Source organism: Hevea brasiliensis, chromosome 14 (assembly GCF_030052815.1).
Source record: "Hevea brasiliensis isolate MT/VB/25A 57/8 chromosome 14, ASM3005281v1, whole genome shotgun sequence".
NCBI lineage: Eukaryota > Viridiplantae > Streptophyta > Magnoliopsida > Malpighiales > Euphorbiaceae > Hevea > Hevea brasiliensis.
Genome location: NC_079506.1, coordinates 17577642 through 17596502, shown reverse-complemented (window position 1 = coordinate 17596502; position 18861 = coordinate 17577642). Strand labels below are relative to the sequence as shown.

The following is an 18861-nucleotide window of genomic DNA, read 5'->3' as shown; positions in this document are numbered from 1 at the left end:
TTTTAGCTCTTTTTATTCTTTCCATAATTTCTTTAAGGTCATATGGATTTTCTCTTTCTTCCATTTTCTTTTCTAAAGGACTTTTATCCTTACACATATTTAAATATTCTTCTAATTTTTCTCTTTTTTCTTCCTGATTTTCTATTTTATCTATAAGGTCTAACATCAGGTTTTGTTCTTTTGTTAAGACACATAAACCATTTAAGGTACAAAGTGATTTATAATAATCACATTTTCCATTGCAATCTGATTTTTTATCAGATTCTGTTGAGGATTCTTCAGAAGTATAATCTAAGACGTTAACTTCTAAATCCTCTGGTTCTGACTCATTTAAGAGTATTTTAATTAATGAATCTTTAAGATTTTCATCAATTGCTAAAGCTTGTATTTGCTGTTTGACTCTACACTTATTAGCGTAATGTCCAGTTTTGCCACATTTGTAGCAGACTACATTAGTCTCCTTTTTCTTCTGTTTAGAAGTTGTAACAGATTTCTTTTTGACTGGTCTTTTAAGTCTTTTTTCTTTCTGAGGGTAAAAGGTTCTGTGTTTTTTAAACTGTCTCTTACTTCCTCTCCCCAGTTTTTTAACTTTGCCTTTATTAGGAAAAGTTACTGGTGGTAAACCGTATTGTTCACAGAAATCGCCGAGTAATTTTTTACCCGTGATCCTTTCTTTGTGTAATCGCGCCAAGTCTTAATTGCTGCACAATGTTACTCCTGCAAGAACTACTGCAGGCTAATTCGCCAAAGGTGTAGTGACTGTATGGTAGGGCACCGTTATTTTTATCCCTTATTTGTTTTTTGACTCGTTCAGAAAATAACGAGGGTAATCCAGAAAGAAATTTTTCTTTCCAGAAATCATATTGATTATCTTCCCTCATAAATATAAGGGAAAAGAAGGTATCTTTATACCATTTAAAATGAGAAAGATCAGGACATCTTAAATTCATTAGTTGTTCCTGAGATCTATCTAGGTACAAACTCATGGATCCTATAAAATGTAACCCTATGGTGTATAAAAGGGTATTTATACAATCTGGAATTTGAGTTGGACCATCAGTACGTTGTTCTGTTTTAACAGCATCGTATATTTGCCTTTTTCCTTCGTCTGATAAGGAAAAATCCCACCAACCTTTAAGTTGGCGAAGAATCTGAAACAATAGCATGCGCTATTTGCCTATCATTGTTTCCTTTAGTCTTTGCGGCTAAAGCATACATGGTCATATAATGGATAACATTTTTAACTTGATATTCAGATAATCCATCTATGTTCCATTCTACGATTGAAGTTCCATCGTATTATACATAGTTGAATCCTGGATCTTCAAATTGTAGATTTATTGGCGAAGGCCTAGAATAATAAGGCTTCATTTTTATTGTTGCCCTAGGTTTAGGGTAAACAATTCTGTTAACTTCAAGAGGGTCAGGTTGTTTGAACATGGCTTCTAGAGAGTTAATTTGTTCTTCCGTATTAGAAGAATCTTCTGAATCTTCTGATTCAGTACTTTAGATTTTATTTTTTAGATTGAATAGAATCTTTCTAAGTTGCAGATTAGTTCAATACATATATCAAATTGCTATAAAAATAAATTTTAAATCAATTTACAAATTATTTTAAAAGGTTACTTAACTTAATTTATGAAAATTAACTTATAAATACATAATTCTCATAAGCTAATTTTCATAATGCTCATAAGCTAATTTGAGTTTTTAAACCCTTAAAATTTTAAGCAATTACGTACATAATTAAAATATTTATCACTAATTAAAATATTTATCATTAGTGACTATAAGCAGCAGAGTGTTTGATAAAAATAACTTCTAAACACATTATTATTAAAATGACAAAAAAAAAATTCAAATGGATTGTATTTTAATTTTAAAAATTAAATAAAAATATCATAGTAAAATATTTTGTCAAATTAACTTATAAATACAAACTTATAAACATCAAAATTAAAAGCTGATCTCCCCTATATTTTTTTTTTTTTTTTGTTTAGCTTATAAACTAAGCTTATGGGCCAAAACAATATTATAAACAATCACGTAAATTTATTTTTAAACTTATAAGCTAAGACAAAAGTATCTTACAACTTTTAGTATTTTATTTATTTTAATTTCAACAATACTTGTATTTTTACTTATTTCTGTAATACTAAAAATACACTTTTAATTAGACATCACACTTTTTTCATAGGATGCTCACTCAAATCTCATCATTAAACAATTTAAACAAGAAAAGGCCAAAAGGCTGCTATATCAATCTCAAATGGTTCTATTGTGATAATTAAAACCCTATAAAATTCTCTCTTCTATCTCACCCTTTTCTCAAGTACTATTATTACTAGATGATGAAAACAAAGAAGCATGAAGGTTTTATACTCGATGATGGGCTGAATAAAATGGGGTTTGGGGTGGGGTGGGGGGAAAAGACTTGCAGATTAAATTTTGCTGGCTAGAGAAGAAACTAAAAAAGAGAATGCTCTCTATTTCAACAACTCCTGAAATTATTGTACCTTCAATTACAAAACATAAGCTAGAGAGAAAGAGCGAGAGGCATATTATGGTACGAGTTTCCTTTACCCTGAACAATAACTCAAGAAGCTTTATGTTAAAAAACCTCAGGACCTTTTGAAATTTGACTTTCACGCACAAGCAATACTCTTTAATTTTCAGTCCAGTTTGCCATCTGCTACTTCAGCAGATCCTGAAACAGGCTCCTGTACACCAGGTTCACCTTCTGCCTCAACCTGCTAAAACAAGAGACCCAATTTCATTTGCTACTAAATGCAGCAAAAACACCTAAAACAACAAGGAAAACAAAAAAACACACGCCCTGATTGGCCTAAAGCTAAAATAGCTGTGAAGGAAATGCAAGCAGAAATGAAATTACCATGATTGTAACATAATGCAACAAATAATTTTCTCCACTTTTTGATCAGAAAGATAATATCTTAAAATGCATCATACAATCATCTAAAGTGGACTTTTATGGTGAAATAGCGTAGGACCCATTGCAAAAGCACTAAAATTTAAAAGTATTATGCTGTTTCATTTTGCAACTTCAAATTTTCAATAGCCAACAATTTTGAAATCAAAGTTTAAGGGTGCACTTACTTCTATGGAACTGATGTTGCATAAATTAACATGTTTAAATTCCAAATTACAAATACGAAATAGCAAATGAATTACATAAAATGCATAGAATTCAGTTGTTCCAAAATTGTAAAAGACAGAAAAAAAAAATCCATTTTAAAACCAATTAAACACAATTGATACAATGCATACATAGATTAGCCACCACATCACACTACATAAAACCTACAAAAGTTCTTTCATGGAAATCACAGCTTGATTTATTCTATCATCATTGAACCAATCATTAATTTCAACACAATTACAAAACTTCAAATTGTAACATTAAAATCACTCTACTCTAATTTTAGTCTCAATAAAAATTGTCTTGTATATTTTTTCTTTTTTGAAGCAAGCTGTAGAACATAATATCTCTCTCTCTCTCACACACACACACACACACACAAGTGGCAGTAAAAAATGGAGGGCTAAATCTCTAGAAACAAAAATCAAAGCTGAGAGATTTTGCTGGAGGGAAAAAAATAAAATTCCCTAATTCAGTGATCATGAATCAAATTAACCCCAAAATCACAAACAAAGTTTCACTTACTTTGCCGGGGCTATCTTTTTTGGGCAAGGGCTTGTAAGGACAAGCCGGAGGTGCCCGCTCTGGTTTTCTGTATTCCCATCCAAAAAGCCGATAAACTTTTCCCTGAATTAAAATTTGCATAACAATAAGAAATTGGACTTTATTTAGAGGAAAAAAAATTGAAATTGAATTTGGAGGAGAAACAGAAATCCCTAAACTTACCATGATATAATAGAAGAGCAGAGGCAATATGTTGACGATGGGGACCAAGAACAGAGGTATTAAGCAAAATATGCACACCTATTTAGAGACATAGCACAGACTAATTTCGATCAAATCGGAAAAGATAAAGACTTCGAAATCAACAAAAACAAATCATAATTAGATAGAAACTAGACTATAAATTACCATCTTTCTATATGGTATGAAATTGTTCGATATGATATTGGAGAGAAGACGAGCGATTAATCCTCTTCTTGAATTCTGATTCTGTTCTACGAATTTCTGTTTTCTCAGCTCAAATATCCATTGAAGAGGCGTTTATTGCCGAGCGAAATTCCGAAAATACCCTATTTGCTCTTCTTTTCTCCAAAATTACATCGATAGCCCCTTAACGCATGCAAGTGTGCAATTTACTACTGGCCCATTAAATATAACAAAAAATAATTTGTTTGTTTTATTTAATTTTATTTAATAATAATTCGCGTTTAAAAAATTATAATATTAAATTAAAATTTACCATTTTAATATTTTATTATTAATAAATTTTAATTTTAAAATTATGAAATTTTAATTTTTAATTTTAATTAAAATTAAATTAAAAATATTTGATATTAAACAATGGAAAGGGTCTAATGGGCCCACGCCACTCAACACTTATGCTCAAAAGTAACTTAAAGACTCTGCAAAGCAACAATTAGTTAGTAGGTAATTGAATTTAAAAACAAAAATATAGTTATTTAAAAAAAAAAAAAAGAAGTCATCACTATCGTGGTCAGATTAATTACATAAAATTAATCTCAGATAAATTTTACCTGTAGAAATAAATATTTAAATTTTAAAATTATTTTTATTGAAAAATTTTTATTTAAACTAGTATCACTTTTGATTTAAATGTGAAATCGGTATGCTTAGAGATCTATTTGATATTATTATTAAAATTAATGTTGAAAAAATTATTTTTTTAAATATATTAATTGAAAAGTATTAAAAAATAATTAAAAATTAAATTTAATAAATTTTAATTATAAAAACACTTAAATAATAAAATAAATTTTTTAATTATTTTTTTAATAATATCTAAAATAATACTATTTTATTAAAAAAAATATTTTCAATCCTCCAAATATAATACTAAATATGCACTTAAAAGTCATCACTATTTTTTAAAAAATCTAACATAAATATTCATTTTTAGGAAAGAAAAATTTTTAGAAAGACTATCATAAATATTGATTTTCAATAAAGAAATTTTTTTTAAGAAAATATCTGCTTAGTATATATTCTTATTCACTATATCTGATTATATTCTTTAAAAAATAATTAAAAATAGAAAAGAGAAGTCCCTGATATTTAATTTTGGGAGGAACAGATTATATGCACAGAAAGGAGAAAAGTAACCATTAATATACACAAACTGTGCAGATCAAAAGAAAAATAATTGAGGAAAAAAAAAGGAGATTAATTAATTAATTAATTAATGATCATCTTCATCATTTAGCCTTCGAGGTGCATCGACGAGGTATATAGTCTCCACTGGATTTATGAAACCTGAGCTGACATTCCAAATGGCAACGAAACTTAATAGACCCAAGAATCCCAACTCTCCACCTAGCTCTCACATTCCCTTTCAGATCAAATCTAATTTCATCTTCATTCAAGTACGCATCCACATCCTTCATTTGCTCTTGATTCAATGGTATTGAGTCTGAAGTAGCTACGAAGTTAAAATCCACGGAGCTGTTCTTGCTCACCTCGTAGGGTTCAGCCACCAGTTTTGCTATCTCTATCCCATCAAAAATCAACGTCAGCTTCATGTCAGACAGGCTAGCATGAGCTCTGGTGTTGTCGTTTTCTGTCCTTACGACGATCATTACTTGTGTTACGAGAACACCAGCTAAGTCGTATTGGAAGAGGTTCAGGTGAGCGTCCACCACACTAATGATTGGAATTGTTGGGTGATATACTAAGTACCCCAGGAACACTACTACGCCGGCGATGATTACTCCTACGGCTAGGACTGAGAAAATGAAGGTGGCGCACCACCGCAAAGGGTGGGTTGGTTCGGGTTCGTGATCTTTTGGGTGCTTATCGGATTGCATCATAATTGGCAATAATCTAGCAGGAGTAGAGAGAACATTAGGTGAATTAATGGGTAGAAACATTAGGTTCTTGGAGTCTTATTGGTAGGGAAGGTTAGGTATCTTCTTAAGCCTCTCCATTAAGGAATCCTCATTGCATTTCTGCTTTTTCTTCTCTATCATCTCTCTTTCAAAGGAAAATATACCAAACTTGCATTGTTATTTACTAATTCTTGCCTTTTCTTGTGCTTCTAATTAAATATGCAATCAACTTGCAATATCTTAGCATAATATATAAAACATTTTAAAATAATTAAGACTCATTATATTGTAGAATATGTGTCTTCTTCTTCATGCTTGACTGAAAAATAGTCGGAGTCCAAAATATCCTTACATAGGAGCAAGGATGTGCTGAAATATGTCCATTCCAATATAGGGCCCAACATATATGGGTGCAACAAAAGGCTGAGCCATGTGCTTGAAAAATATGATTGATTATGAGATTTATTTTGGCTTTTGTTTCTCTTATTGGATGCGTACATGCAAATTATGGAGGAGACTGATGATAGAAAGTCTAGCATGGGTTATGAATTTACGCTAGCATGCAATTCCATCAGTTAGAAGTGAAATTGCCTTATTTGCAAAAGAGATGAAGTATATGGCAATAACAAAAGTTACTAAAGAAGTATTGTGATTGCAATAGTTAATAGTTAATGGTAGAATTCAATGTTTTTAAATCCGATCTGATTAATGAACCGATAAGATTAAAGGTTTAAATCGATATAATATTAAACATATTATAAAATTAATAATTTCTCTAAAATAATAATAATAATAATTAATAGTCTGATATATTTTATAAATAATAATTAACATAAATTTACTTAAATGTTAATGTATAAATAACTTTCTGAAATAATTTAAAAATTTTAATTAAATATTTAAATGATAATATTTTACAATAAAAATATTTACAATGAAATTTTTATAATAATAAATTTATTCATATTACCAAAACATTAATTTTAATATATTAAGATTTATAGAACAATAAAAAAAGAAAAAAAAAATATATGACAAGTTCTCCATCTAAGTTGTGATAGTCAAACTGCCATTGACTTATTAAAGAAGCAAGTGGAGTTAGTTTTTTTTGAAAAGGTGCATACCACGAAAAGTACAATACACATGATGACAAAGGACATACTCATCCATGGATTAATCATGCTTTCCCTATTCCTAAACCAATAATCATGGTCAAAATTAAGGCCCAACTTATAAATAACATAAAATATTATATTTTTATTTGAGCCAACCCAACCTGATAACCACCAGAAATTAAAACTAGAAGAACCAAGCTCAACTATGATACTATCATGTATAACTATTTAACATCATAATGATTTTTCATTAATTAATACCATAAATATATAACTTAATGTCATAATGGAGTTCTAACTATTAAATAAATAAATAAGTAAATAAATAAATACAAGAACTATTAAACTAAGAAGCACAACCTATAGAGGAAAAATGTAAGTTAAACTCAAAGAAATAAACTCGCTCTTTTTGCAACCTGTGAAAAATATTTAAACAGGAATGAGCGTTCGACTCAGAGAATTTAGATATTGATTATAGATGGAATTTCTATAAGTATCTAAAACTAATGAAATCCTATCATGAAATACACATTCAACACATAAAACAAATAATTCACCCAATATTCGTATAAAAAGTTAATTTGGAGCTACTCACATACCTAGTATATATATATATGGGAGCTGATCCCTTATACAACTCTCTTAATCCAATACCTATTAGTGAGGTTAACTCAAGCAGGACTTTCGCTTAATAATCCAAGTGCGAGGGTTAGCGATATCAACTCAAAATCGTACTTATCCCAACTTATTCATATATAAGGATCGGGTCCTAGCAAATCAAGCTCTAGCCGCGACTACCCATCCTACCCATATCCATATTCACACCACACTCACGCCAACACACCTACACAGCTTCAAATTATCCTCAAGGTGGCAATCACAAATAAATAATAATAATTAAATGTGTAGCAACCAAAATGCTCCTAATATAATAAATATACATGTGCATAATTAAATATTTATAAAATGTATGAGCATGCCAGATATATAATTAATATTGAAATTGAAAAATAATCAATATCCAACTCATAGACTGATCGATTGGACTATAGCTGGTCTGGCTGGAAGGAAAAGACATCCAGCATTGATCACCTAAACATACACATTGACCTCTATCAAAAGACTGATAAAACTAAATAATTAATTCAAGCTATAGAATCAAAATAAATCTTAAGATTTTGCTAAAATTTTGACAAAGTCTCCCCCATTACTAAACCTAACCCACCTGTAAGAAAATGTAACATTAACAACACATAGGGCCTCAGGCCCACAACAATAATTATAATACCCATTCAACGCCTACAAGAAACCTAATCTAGGTCCAATTCTCCAAGTTCTAGCTTGGGTTCCTAACTCCTCTACAGTCTAAATATTTATTTTCAGTACTTCAAAAATTATAAAAATATTCTTTGAGATCCTCCATATTGTCCTTATATTAATTAAAGTCATTTTACTAAATTTTTCTAAGCTAGGAATATTTTACAGATTTATCAACTAGCTTAGTCAAGGTAAAAATTACACAATTTAAGTTTGGAACTACCTTTGTAAATTCTGCTACTTGAAAAGTGTCCGAAACGTCTAAAAATACTGGGATCGACTATAATATTAACTATGTTCCAGGACAGGCTGTTGGATAATCAAATCATGCTGAAAACTTGGTCTCAAATGTCAGTGAGCTATCATAGATCCGATCGCACCTAAATGAAGGCCAAAAAATATTAATAATTATCAGCTAATTGTTTTTAAATCAAAAAGGTCCGAAAATCTCATCAAATGATCTGAACCGTTTGATGACCGCCTTTTTTAAACGGTGTCTAATCAGAGCGGGGTCGGTCCTATCTCGAAGCTTTTGCCGTGCTGTAACATTCTCAATTCTACCCTAAAATTTTATCTATTTATGTTGTAATAGTTATCATATGGACATTGGAACTTTAACATGAAAGTTAATGACATTAAAAATTTGAGGGGCAAATTAAAAGAAATAAGGACTAAATTAAAGTAAATAAAAAAGTTTTGGGGTAGAATGTATAAGGGGGATTAGAACCATTGGACAAAAACTTGTTTTAACCATTGGATAAAATAAAATTTGGCCTTATCTACCTCACTATTCTACTGCCCCAATTGAAACCCTCTTCTCCCATTTTTCTTTCATCCCTCCATAGCCAAACTCTCCCAAATTGAAGAAAAAGAAGACCAAGTGTAACATCCTCACTTTACGTAGTCCGTATGTTCCACTGTTCCGATGGCTAATGTCTATCCCGAAAAGTTGGAATGTCTGGAACTACATTTAATTGACAGTGAGGAAGTATAAAATAATGAAATATGTGATGAGAAAAATTAAGGAAAAATAAATGAGATAAAATATGACTAAGTTAAACAAGCCAAACCCGTAGCGATGGGTGATCGCACCGGAAAGTTACGGTGACGACTGTTGACTAGCCTTGGACCGCGAGAAACCACGGAAAATATTTTTGAGATCGAATTAAAGGTCTACTAAGGTGTAATTGACATTGAAAATGTCAAAGAAAAATTAATAAATTAGTATAAACAAAAAATGAAAATTAAAGAAATTGGCGGGTCAAGGACCTAATCGGTAGCACCGAAAAATTCGAAGTACAACCCGAAGAGGGGCATTTTGATCAATTGACACCTCGAGTTGACTCTTGACCTCAATATCTATTAAAAATAAGTGATATTAAAAATTTGAAAATGCCATGAAAATAAGAGATTTTACACATAATGTGATTAAAGGAATTATGGGGGATTAATTAAAATATTAATAAGTTTAATTATTATAACATTAAACTATACTTAGTGGAGTATATTATATCAATTAACCTAAAGTTAGTGGACCACTATATAAGTACATATGGGACAGATTTCATCACTTGGAAAACCACATTTTCTTCATTTCAATTCCATGGCCGAATGGTCCTTCTCCCAAACCTCCATGGCCGCACCATGTAAGAGCTCCATCTTTTCCATGATCAAGCCATTATTTCTTCAAGCTCCCTTCATGAAAAATGATCCTTACATCATGGGCAACACATAGCCAGCAAAAAGAAGAAGTTTGAGTGAGGTTTTACAAAGTTCAAAATAAGGTTAGTGCAAGTTTTCTTATCTTCCTTAATTAAACTTTGTGTTAAGGTTGAGACAAGTTGAATGGTTAAGAAAAATTGAAGAAATGATTGAGTTTTGGTGAATCTTAATTTCAGCAGCCATGGTAATGCTAGAAGTTTGGCTTATTTTTATGGGTAAATGATGGGTAATAATGTCAATAAAGGGAATTATATGAATTAGGATATAATGGTATGTGGGTGTTTGAGATTTGATCATGGATTAGGGTTTGAATTGATTATACGAGATTTGTACAATTATTGAATTATGGGAGCCTTGATGAGCTTGGATATGGATTAATTTATGTTTATAGTTGTTGAATAATGATGTTAATTAATGTGATCTAAGTGTTAGAATTTAATTGCAAGTGCACATGTATGATTGAACATGTAAATTGAGGATTTGAAAAACATATTGAAGACCTTAAGAATATGTTCATATTCGGCAGCCATGAAGAACCAACAAGATTGAGAATTTCATGAATTAAATTGGTAAATTATGGTATTGATGATTGATGGAGGTGTATGGTAAAAATTCTAGATGAAATTTCATGTATTAGTTAGGTGATTTCATGTGTAACTTATGTTGATATTGACTTTGTGAATTAGGATTGTATTTGGGGTATTGAGGATTTGTATTTACTGCTCCAATTGACCATAATGAGATGTGATGAATAATGTTTGTGTATTATAAATCCAGAATTCAAGTATGGGAGTTTAAGGATTAGGGCTTTGAATATGTATTATTTGTGTAATTGAAGAATTGTATAAGGGTAGTATGCTTTTGGAGCTATAACCCTAATTGTATGACCTCAATTGGTATGAGGCCAATTGGAGGTAAAACTAGGCATAAAATATGACAACTTTCATAGAAAAACTTTGCTTAAATTCTATAACACCCCTATTTGCATAGCCTGGTATATTTTACTATTCCGATGACCAGTGTTGGTCCGGACAATTAAGGGAATTAGAATCACATCTAAGACACGTAGATAAGCTCTGAATGAAAATAATTAGTAATTGCCAGATAGTTAAGTATAAATAAGAAAAACAAAACACAAAAGGTTAAATGAACCGGGAGTCACAGCAATGGGTGACCTTCCCGGGAAGTGACTGCGAGATCAGTCTTAACCCGAATTTTGAATCCTAAAATGTGGCGCCGCGGTCCTAAGGACTATTAGGAACCTAGTGGAAAAGAGAAAATCATTGAAAAAAATTGTTAAGCAGGTCAAATAATTAGGTCAAGGGTCCAGAAGAAATATTGAATAACTAACAAACCGGATCAGACTGGCGAGGGGTAATTTAGTCAATTCACCCCTAGAGGTGGTTCCTGACCTAACTGTCCAATAAAATCGGAGAAACAAGAATTTTGGAATAGAGAATTAAATTAAAGAATTATGAAAAAAAATTAAAGAAAAAGAAAAAGGGAAAAGAAATGGATTATTACATCATTAGGTGACATCATGAATGATGTCAAAATTAAAATTATTTTACCCAAATTTTTGACTAAGTCAATTATGGCATAAATGAAGATAAAAAAAAAATTAAAAAGACAAATTTTTTTCTTCTTCTTCTCCAAATTTCCGTAGCTCTCTCTATCCCATTTTTTCTCTCACTAAAAACCTCCATTAAAGCATGCTCTAAGCTTGATTTCCCTCACTTAACTCTAATTTCCCCCACAATTACCTCATAAAAACTTGTTATCTTCACTTGAGAAGAAGTTTGAGGAACGAAAGAAAGGAAGAAAAAGGAAGAGATTGAAGAAGTAGAAATCAAACAAAGGTTAGTACTTAAACTTGACATCTTTTGTTAAATTTTCATGTTCTTAGTCAAGTTAACCTAGAATTGAACTTAAATTCAAACAAAAACTATCATGGAAGGACCAAATAGAAATTTTGGCCAGCTATAGGGGGGACTTGATTTGCAAGATTTTGATGAACTTGAATGGTTAATTAGGTTGAATTAAGCATGTAGACAATGATTATAAACTTTAATTGCATTAGATTGCATAATTATGTAATTAGGGTTCTTGAGTATTTTTACAATTGGGAAAAAATTGGAGAATTGGTTAATTGATGCCATTGACCTTACTTGAGTTGAGAAATGGTCAATTGTGACCATTTGTGGTGTGTGTGAATTGCTAGAACCAAGTTTCAATTCGGATTGGTTAGGGTCAGTGTGCTAACAGCTTGACCTAGGTCCCCTTCAAGGACTAAAACTGAAAATTTACCAACCCAATTGGTGTGAGGTCAATTGGGAATGAAAATAGACAAAAAATGGCACATTTTTCATTTAGGAACTATGCCCAGAAAATGACATAAGGATCGTGAACAATTAGGCCAAATCCGGATTTGGGCACATCGCCCTACACAAAAATGAACAAATGAACAGTAGTTACTTAAATGACCATAACTTGGTCTAGGAAGGTCCAAATGACATGAATCTTATACCGATGGAAAGCTGAGACATAGCCCTATAACTTTCATGAAGAAAACAAACCTAAAATTTGACCATAACCTATCCAAAAAGTCACCTGCAGTCAGCACACCAAAACTGCCAGTATCCAGAAAATGACCAAAATTCTGGGAAAAAACCAAATCCGGCCAACCCCATTCAAATAGTCATATCTTGAGCTAAAAACTCCAAATGGAGTGATTCAAAAAGGGAAATAATTTTAAGACGATAAGGAATAACTTCTATGAAGAAAACTTAGCCAAATTTCAACAGTAACATGACCAATAGAACAATGCAAAATAGGACACCAAATATGAAATTTTGAAATTTCACCTAAGAGACTTAAAATTCGAGGAAACAACCAAAACCAATAAATTAGATAACCAAAATGTAGTATGTGGGTAAAATTAAAATTCCTATACCTATTAAGCATGAGAAAGTCAATAATTTGACTTGAATAGTATCGTGAATAGTAACATCGAAATGCAAATTTTAAAGAACACCAAGTTAAGCATATTAAAGCTAGAAATAAATAGATTTGGATTTGTTTTTGGATTTATAATAAATTGTAATACTAAAACATTGTAAAATTGTATGTTTCAGTTGAAAGGAATACCGGGAAAGAAACCGAGACGTCGAGTCAATTCCTAGAGATGACTCGCACAAGGTTTGTGCACAATATAAAATGTTCTTTAAATTTCTTTTTGCAAAGTACATGAAATGAATTGTGATTTATTTATATTGCAAAATGGTGATTGAAATGTACACTATGCTTTTGATCTAAATTGTTAAAAATTTAATGATATGTGTTTTAATTGTCAGTAAATGTTTGGTAAATTGTTAAGATAGTTTTGAAACTAAAGTGTCATGACCATATATCTGAATGCCTCACTAGAATGACTAGTGGGAGGAATTAGTTTTGAATTTTGATTCCCTCTCTGGCTGAAGTGTTGAGGTGTGTGCCAGTAGAGGAAGAAATTGAATGGGTACCCATAGATTGAGCTAGCTAGCCTTGTGATTCCTCATAAGCCTTCGGCTATTGAGATGAACATTATTCTGATGGCATGATATAACTGTGTGTTTTTATGAAACTTGTTTTGAGATTGTTTTGACTAAAATTATAAATTGTCTTTTGTATCTACTTTTCATTGTTCAATACTATATTTGAATAAATGTGATTTGAATTATGCATAAAATGTCATTTTAGTATGTTGTGCACCACTTAGTCATAGTACTCAGCGATGGCTGTTTATTGCTGTCGCAGATAGAGAGGCTAGTGGAGCAGCAAAGTGCGCTGCTTAGGATCTCGGAGCTACATCCTTGAGATTTTGTTGGATATAATTTTATACCCTGATTGTAATGTTTATTTTGGTGTATGTAATTGTATGTACATGTATAAACTAGTCTTGAGCAGTTGTATAGATTTTGTATTAATATTATTTTAGATTTTCTAATGTAAATTTTGGGTTGATGAATGTAAATTGATTTTTCTTTAATGGAATATGAATGTTAGTATTATTTTTGAAGACAACTGAATTGAGAATTGTTTTGAATTATAGAGTTGAGAGAAATGATGTTGATTTGTGTTGTGGTAGTGATTGATTTTGAAGAAATGAATTATTGGAAGTGTTTTTACTGGTGTTTGAAGAACTGTTTTTCCCAAATATAGACGACACTCTGCCGAAATTTTTCCAAAATTTGCGTAAAAATAAAAAATGGATAAAAATTTTAACTAGTTTTTAAACTTCAATTAAATGTTTTTAATACCTGCTAGAAATGCTCACCACTTTCAAAAAGTAAGAAAATTATTTTAAAATCCCTTGTAGTGTATTTAATGAGTTATCGATAGACGGAGAGGGTAATTCATTAGGTATACTACGGGATCATGTTATGCCTTACAGAGGGGTAAGCTGTGACATATTTTAGTGGTATCAGAGCGAATTTTTGAAGTATGTTTTGACTTGTGAATTTGTGTCTTTTCTTTGATAAGTACAACTGCTCCATGTTCTTATTTGTTACATACAGTGCATTACATCATAAGTATGAACTAACGGAGGAAAATCTTCTTGTGTTATTTATCCAGGAGATATCCTACCCCCGATTTGAAATGGAAGAAGGAGATCGCTCAGTTGAGCAATCCGTAGAGGCTGAGGCCCAAGGGGAAGCCCCAGCTCTCCAAAATGTTAATGGGTCAGTGGCACCAGCCCCACAAATGCCACAGTTTCCGGCATAGTTTGCCCAGCAAATGGCTGTAATGTTTCAATAGATGGCTGGGGGTATGCCTGCTCAAGCTCCACTCCAGACTCCTGTGGTGCAACCTCAGGCTCCAATCAGACAGTATGATAAATTGTTGAAATAAGGGATGACAGAATTCAAGGGTACAGTAGACCCTCTAGAGGCAGAGCAGTGGCTGGAGAGAATGGATCGAGTGTTTAAAAAACTGCACTACCCAGATGAACTGAAATTTAAATATTCCGTGTCATTACTTCAAGGAGATGCGTATGATTGATGGAAGACCATCCCCCATAGCTTGGCAGAACCACCAGTATTGACCTAGGATGACTTCATCAGAGAGTTCAGACAAAAATATATCCCGGATGCATATGTGGATCAGAAATTGCAAGAATTTTTAAGTCTGAAATAAGGCAACAGATCAGTGGCAGAGTATGAGAGGGAGTTCTCCCGCTTAAGCCACTATATTGGGAGTCTCCTGTCTACCAGTAGAGAAAGGTGCAAGAGGTTTGAAACCGGCCTGAAGCCTAGTCTAATAGTACAAGTGGTCAGATTTAAATATAGTAACTTCTTTGAACTTATGTCCCAAGCACTTGAAGTAGAGAGAATTGAGTTAGAAGCGACACCAATGAAAGAGAAAACAGAGAAGACTAAAAAATCAGAGAAAGATAAAGGTGAAAAATCAGTTGAGCAAAGTTCTAGTGGCAATACTGGAAAAAGAAAGAAATTTAGGGGATTAAGCAGAAGTGGAAGGTTCGGAAAGGGCAGATTCTCTAGACAGAGACCCCCTAGGTCTGGTCAGCAGTCGACCAGGGGTTCATATCCTCCTTGCCCCTGTGAGAAAATTGGCAAAAATCATAGGGGAGAATGTTATTGGGCTACAGGAGCCTGCTTTAATTGTAGAGGCATGGGCCATCTCGCTAAGGACTGCACCAGTGCTCGTAGAGTTGGGCCAGCTCCCATTACTACTGAGGGATCTATTTAGAGTTCTGCTACCAAAGGTTCACAACTGGTTAGCAAAGGAAGAGGCAAAGGTAGAGGCAATGCTTCTGGAAGTTAGGGTACCGTTAACCAATCAGCAAAAGGGAGTGCTCTGGCCAGAGTTTACACTATAAGACAGCGGGAAGAGGTTGAGACTTCCGATATTGTAGCCGGTACTTTCTCTATCTCTGATCAGGATGTCTTTGTATTGTTTGATCCTGGTTCAACCCATTCGTATGTTAGTGCTAGCATAGTTAGTTCTCTTGCTGTTTTGTGTGTCAAAATGGATTTTGAGGTGCTAGTAACAAGTCCATTAGGACAAGAGGTCCAAGTCAATAGAATCTATAAAGATTGTCCTTTGGTGATCCAAGGACATGTTTTTCTGTCAGATTTGATTGAAATGCCCTTCAGAGATTATGATATCATCTTGGGAATGTATTGGTTAGCCAGGCATCACACCATGATTGACTGTAGACTGAAGACAGTCACTTTTAGTCTCCCTCTGTACGATGATGTGGTAACAAATGGGGAGAGGCAGTTATTGCTATCAAACATCATTTCGGCTACACTAGCTAGGAAGATGATCAGAAAAGGGTGTAAAGCATACTTGGCACATGTGATAGACACCCAAGTGGGGAGTCCAGCATTAAGAGACATCCCTATAGTATGTGACTTTCCATATGTGTTCCCTGATGAGTTGCCAGGATTACCTCTGGAAAGAGAGGTGCAGTTTGAGATTGATGTCATGCCTGGTGTGGACTCAATCTCCATAACACCATACAGAATGGCACCAGTAGAATTGAAAGAATTGAAAGTGTAGTTGCAAGAGCTGCTTGATAAGGGCTTTATTCGCCCTAGTGTGTCACCTTGGGGAGCGCCAGTGCTGTTTGTTAAGAAGAAGGATGGCACTCTCCGCTTATGTATTGACCATCAGAAGTTGAATAAGGTGACAATAAAGAACAGATATCCATTGCCTCGCATTGATGACTTATTTGATCAGTTGAGGGGTGAAGCTGTATTCTCCAAAATTGACCTGAGATCAGGTTATTATCAGCTAAAAGTGCAAGAGCAGAGTATCCCTAAAACTGCCTTTAGAACCCGCTATGACCATTATGAGTTTTTGGTCATGCCATTCGGGTTAACTAATGCTCCGGCTACTTTTATGGATCTGATGAACACTATCTTCAGACCATAGCTCGACCAGTTTGTTGTGGTATTCATAGATGATATATTGGTCTACTCAAGGAGTGCAGAGGAGCGTGATAGACATTTGCAGATTGTACTGCAGACTTTGAGGGAGAAACAGCTATATGCCAAATTGTCAAAGTGTGAATTTTGGCTGAAAGAAATATCCTTCTTGGGACACATAGTATCGACAAAGGGCATCAAGGTAGATCCAAGTAAGATAGAAGCTGTCCTTAATTGGAAGCCACCCAGAAATATTACTGAAATTCGCAGTTTTCTGGGTTTAGCTGGATACTACCGCTGTTTTGTGAAAGGGTTCTCCATGTTGGCATCTCCATTAACCAAATTACTTCAAAAAGATGTGAAATTTCAGTAGATGGATAAATGCCAATAGAGTTTTGATGAGTTGAAGAAATGTTTGACTGAATCTCCAGTCCTTACTTTACTTACCCCGGGTAAAGAATACACAGTTTACAGCAATGCTTCTCACAATGAGTTAGGTTGTGTACTGATGCAAGAGCGGAATGTCATTGCCTATGCATCACGCCAGTTGAAACCGCATGAGAGGAATTATCCGACACATGACTTGGAGATTTATATGGGAAGAAGTGTTACATCTACACAAATCATAAGAGTTTAAAGTATTTGGGTACTCAGAAAGAGTTGAATTTGAGACAGAGGAGATGGTTAGAGTTGATAAAAGATTATGATTGTCTGATAGACTATGGGCCAGGGAAAGCTAATGTGGTGGCTGAAGCCTTAAGTAGTAAGACTATGGCAAGTCTACAGGTTTCTCCTTTGTCTATGGTACATGAGTTGAGAGTATTGCATGCCAGCTTACAAATTAATGATGAGGGGCAGACAGCAGTTGCATGGCATGTACATCCAGTGTTGATTGATCATATTAGAATGGTTGCTCAGAATGATCAGAAGTATCAGAAGTTGTTAGAATAAGTCAGACAGGGTAAGAAACCTGAGTTCTTAGTGAGAGATGACGGCCTATTGCTACACCAGGGCAGAATGTGCATTCTTAATGATGTTGACTTGAGACAGATCATTTTAAAGGAAGCACATGAGTCTCCTTTTGCTATGCACCCTGGTGGCACAAAAATGTATAGAGGGCTGAAAGAGCACTACTGGTGGATGGGTATGAAAAGAGATATAGCAGAATTTGTTTACAAATGCCTAACTTGTCAGCAAGTAAAGGCAGAGCATCAAGTACCAGCTGGTTTGTTACATCCACTACTAGTACCAGAATGGAAATGGGAGATATTAACAATGGATTTTGTGATGGGACTTCCGAGGACACAGAAGAGCTATGATGCAGTATGGGTTCATTGTTGACAGACTGACCAAGTCTGCTCATTTTCTGCTAGTCCGGATGGACTACAGTTTAGAAAGATTGGCCAAGTTGTACATTGATGAGATAGTAAGACTGCATAGAGTGCCAGTATCCATCGTATCAGACAAAGATCCTAGGTTCACTTCTAGATTTTGGGGTAGTCTTCAGAGAGCCCTAGGAACTAGATTGAACTTTAGCACGACATTCCACCCACAGACAGATGGCCAATCTAAGAGAGTAATTCAGATCTTGGAGGACATGCTACGGGCTTGTGTGATTGAGTTTGAGGGTAGTTGGGACACACACTTGCCTTTGATTGAGTTTGCTTACAATAACAGCAACCAATCAAGCATTGGGATGCCTCCATATGATGCTTTGTATGGCAGGAAGTGTAGAACTCCTTTGTATTGGGATGAAGTAGGTGAAAGAA

The 18861-nt window shown here is 33.5% G+C and overlaps 2 protein-coding genes across 3 annotated transcripts; both read right to left on the bottom strand.

Moving 5' to 3' along the window:
* Window positions 1-2468: 2468 nt before the first annotated feature.
* Window positions 2469-4236, bottom strand: LOC110642025 (uncharacterized). Of its 2 annotated transcripts, none has more exons than XM_021793948.2 (4): window positions 4073-4236; window positions 3887-3964; window positions 3686-3787; window positions 2469-2753 (listed from the first exon to the last, which is right to left on the bottom strand). In XM_021793948.2, exons 1-4 carry the CDS (start codon window positions 4073-4075, stop codon window positions 2673-2675), a joined length of 264 nt encoding a protein of 87 aa, XP_021649640.2. In that variant the 5' UTR covers window positions 4076-4236; the 3' UTR covers window positions 2469-2672. The 2 variants fall into 2 exon arrangements, with proteins under 2 accessions (XP_021649640.2, XP_021649641.2); XM_021793949.2 differs by having other exon boundaries at window positions 2469-2750.
* Window positions 4237-5206: 970 nt separating this feature from the next.
* On the bottom strand, window positions 5207-6060 carry LOC131173164 (NDR1/HIN1-like protein 12). The gene has a single exon (XM_058135084.1). It carries the CDS (start codon window positions 6046-6048, stop codon window positions 5377-5379), a length of 672 nt encoding a protein of 223 aa, XP_057991067.1. The 5' UTR covers window positions 6049-6060; the 3' UTR covers window positions 5207-5376.
* Window positions 6061-18861: the final 12801 nt, after the last annotated feature.

What these genes read in the sequence shown, in the direction of transcription:
- LOC131173164 (XM_058135084.1), bottom strand. Translation starts at nt 6,048, where the DNA reads ATGTTTCTACCCATTAATTCACCTAATGTTCTCTCTACTCCTGCTAGA.
- LOC110642025 (XM_021793948.2), bottom strand. An exon ending in TGCTCTTCTATTATATCATG is followed by an intron (nt 3,788 to 3,886) that starts GTAAGTTTAGGG and finishes ATTTTAATTCAG; the next exon opens with GGAAAAGTTTATCGGCTTTT. An exon ending in AAAAAGATAGCCCCGGCAAA is followed by an intron (nt 2,754 to 3,685) that starts GTAAGTGAAACT and finishes CTCTTGTTTTAG; the next exon opens with CAGGTTGAGGCAGAAGGTGA.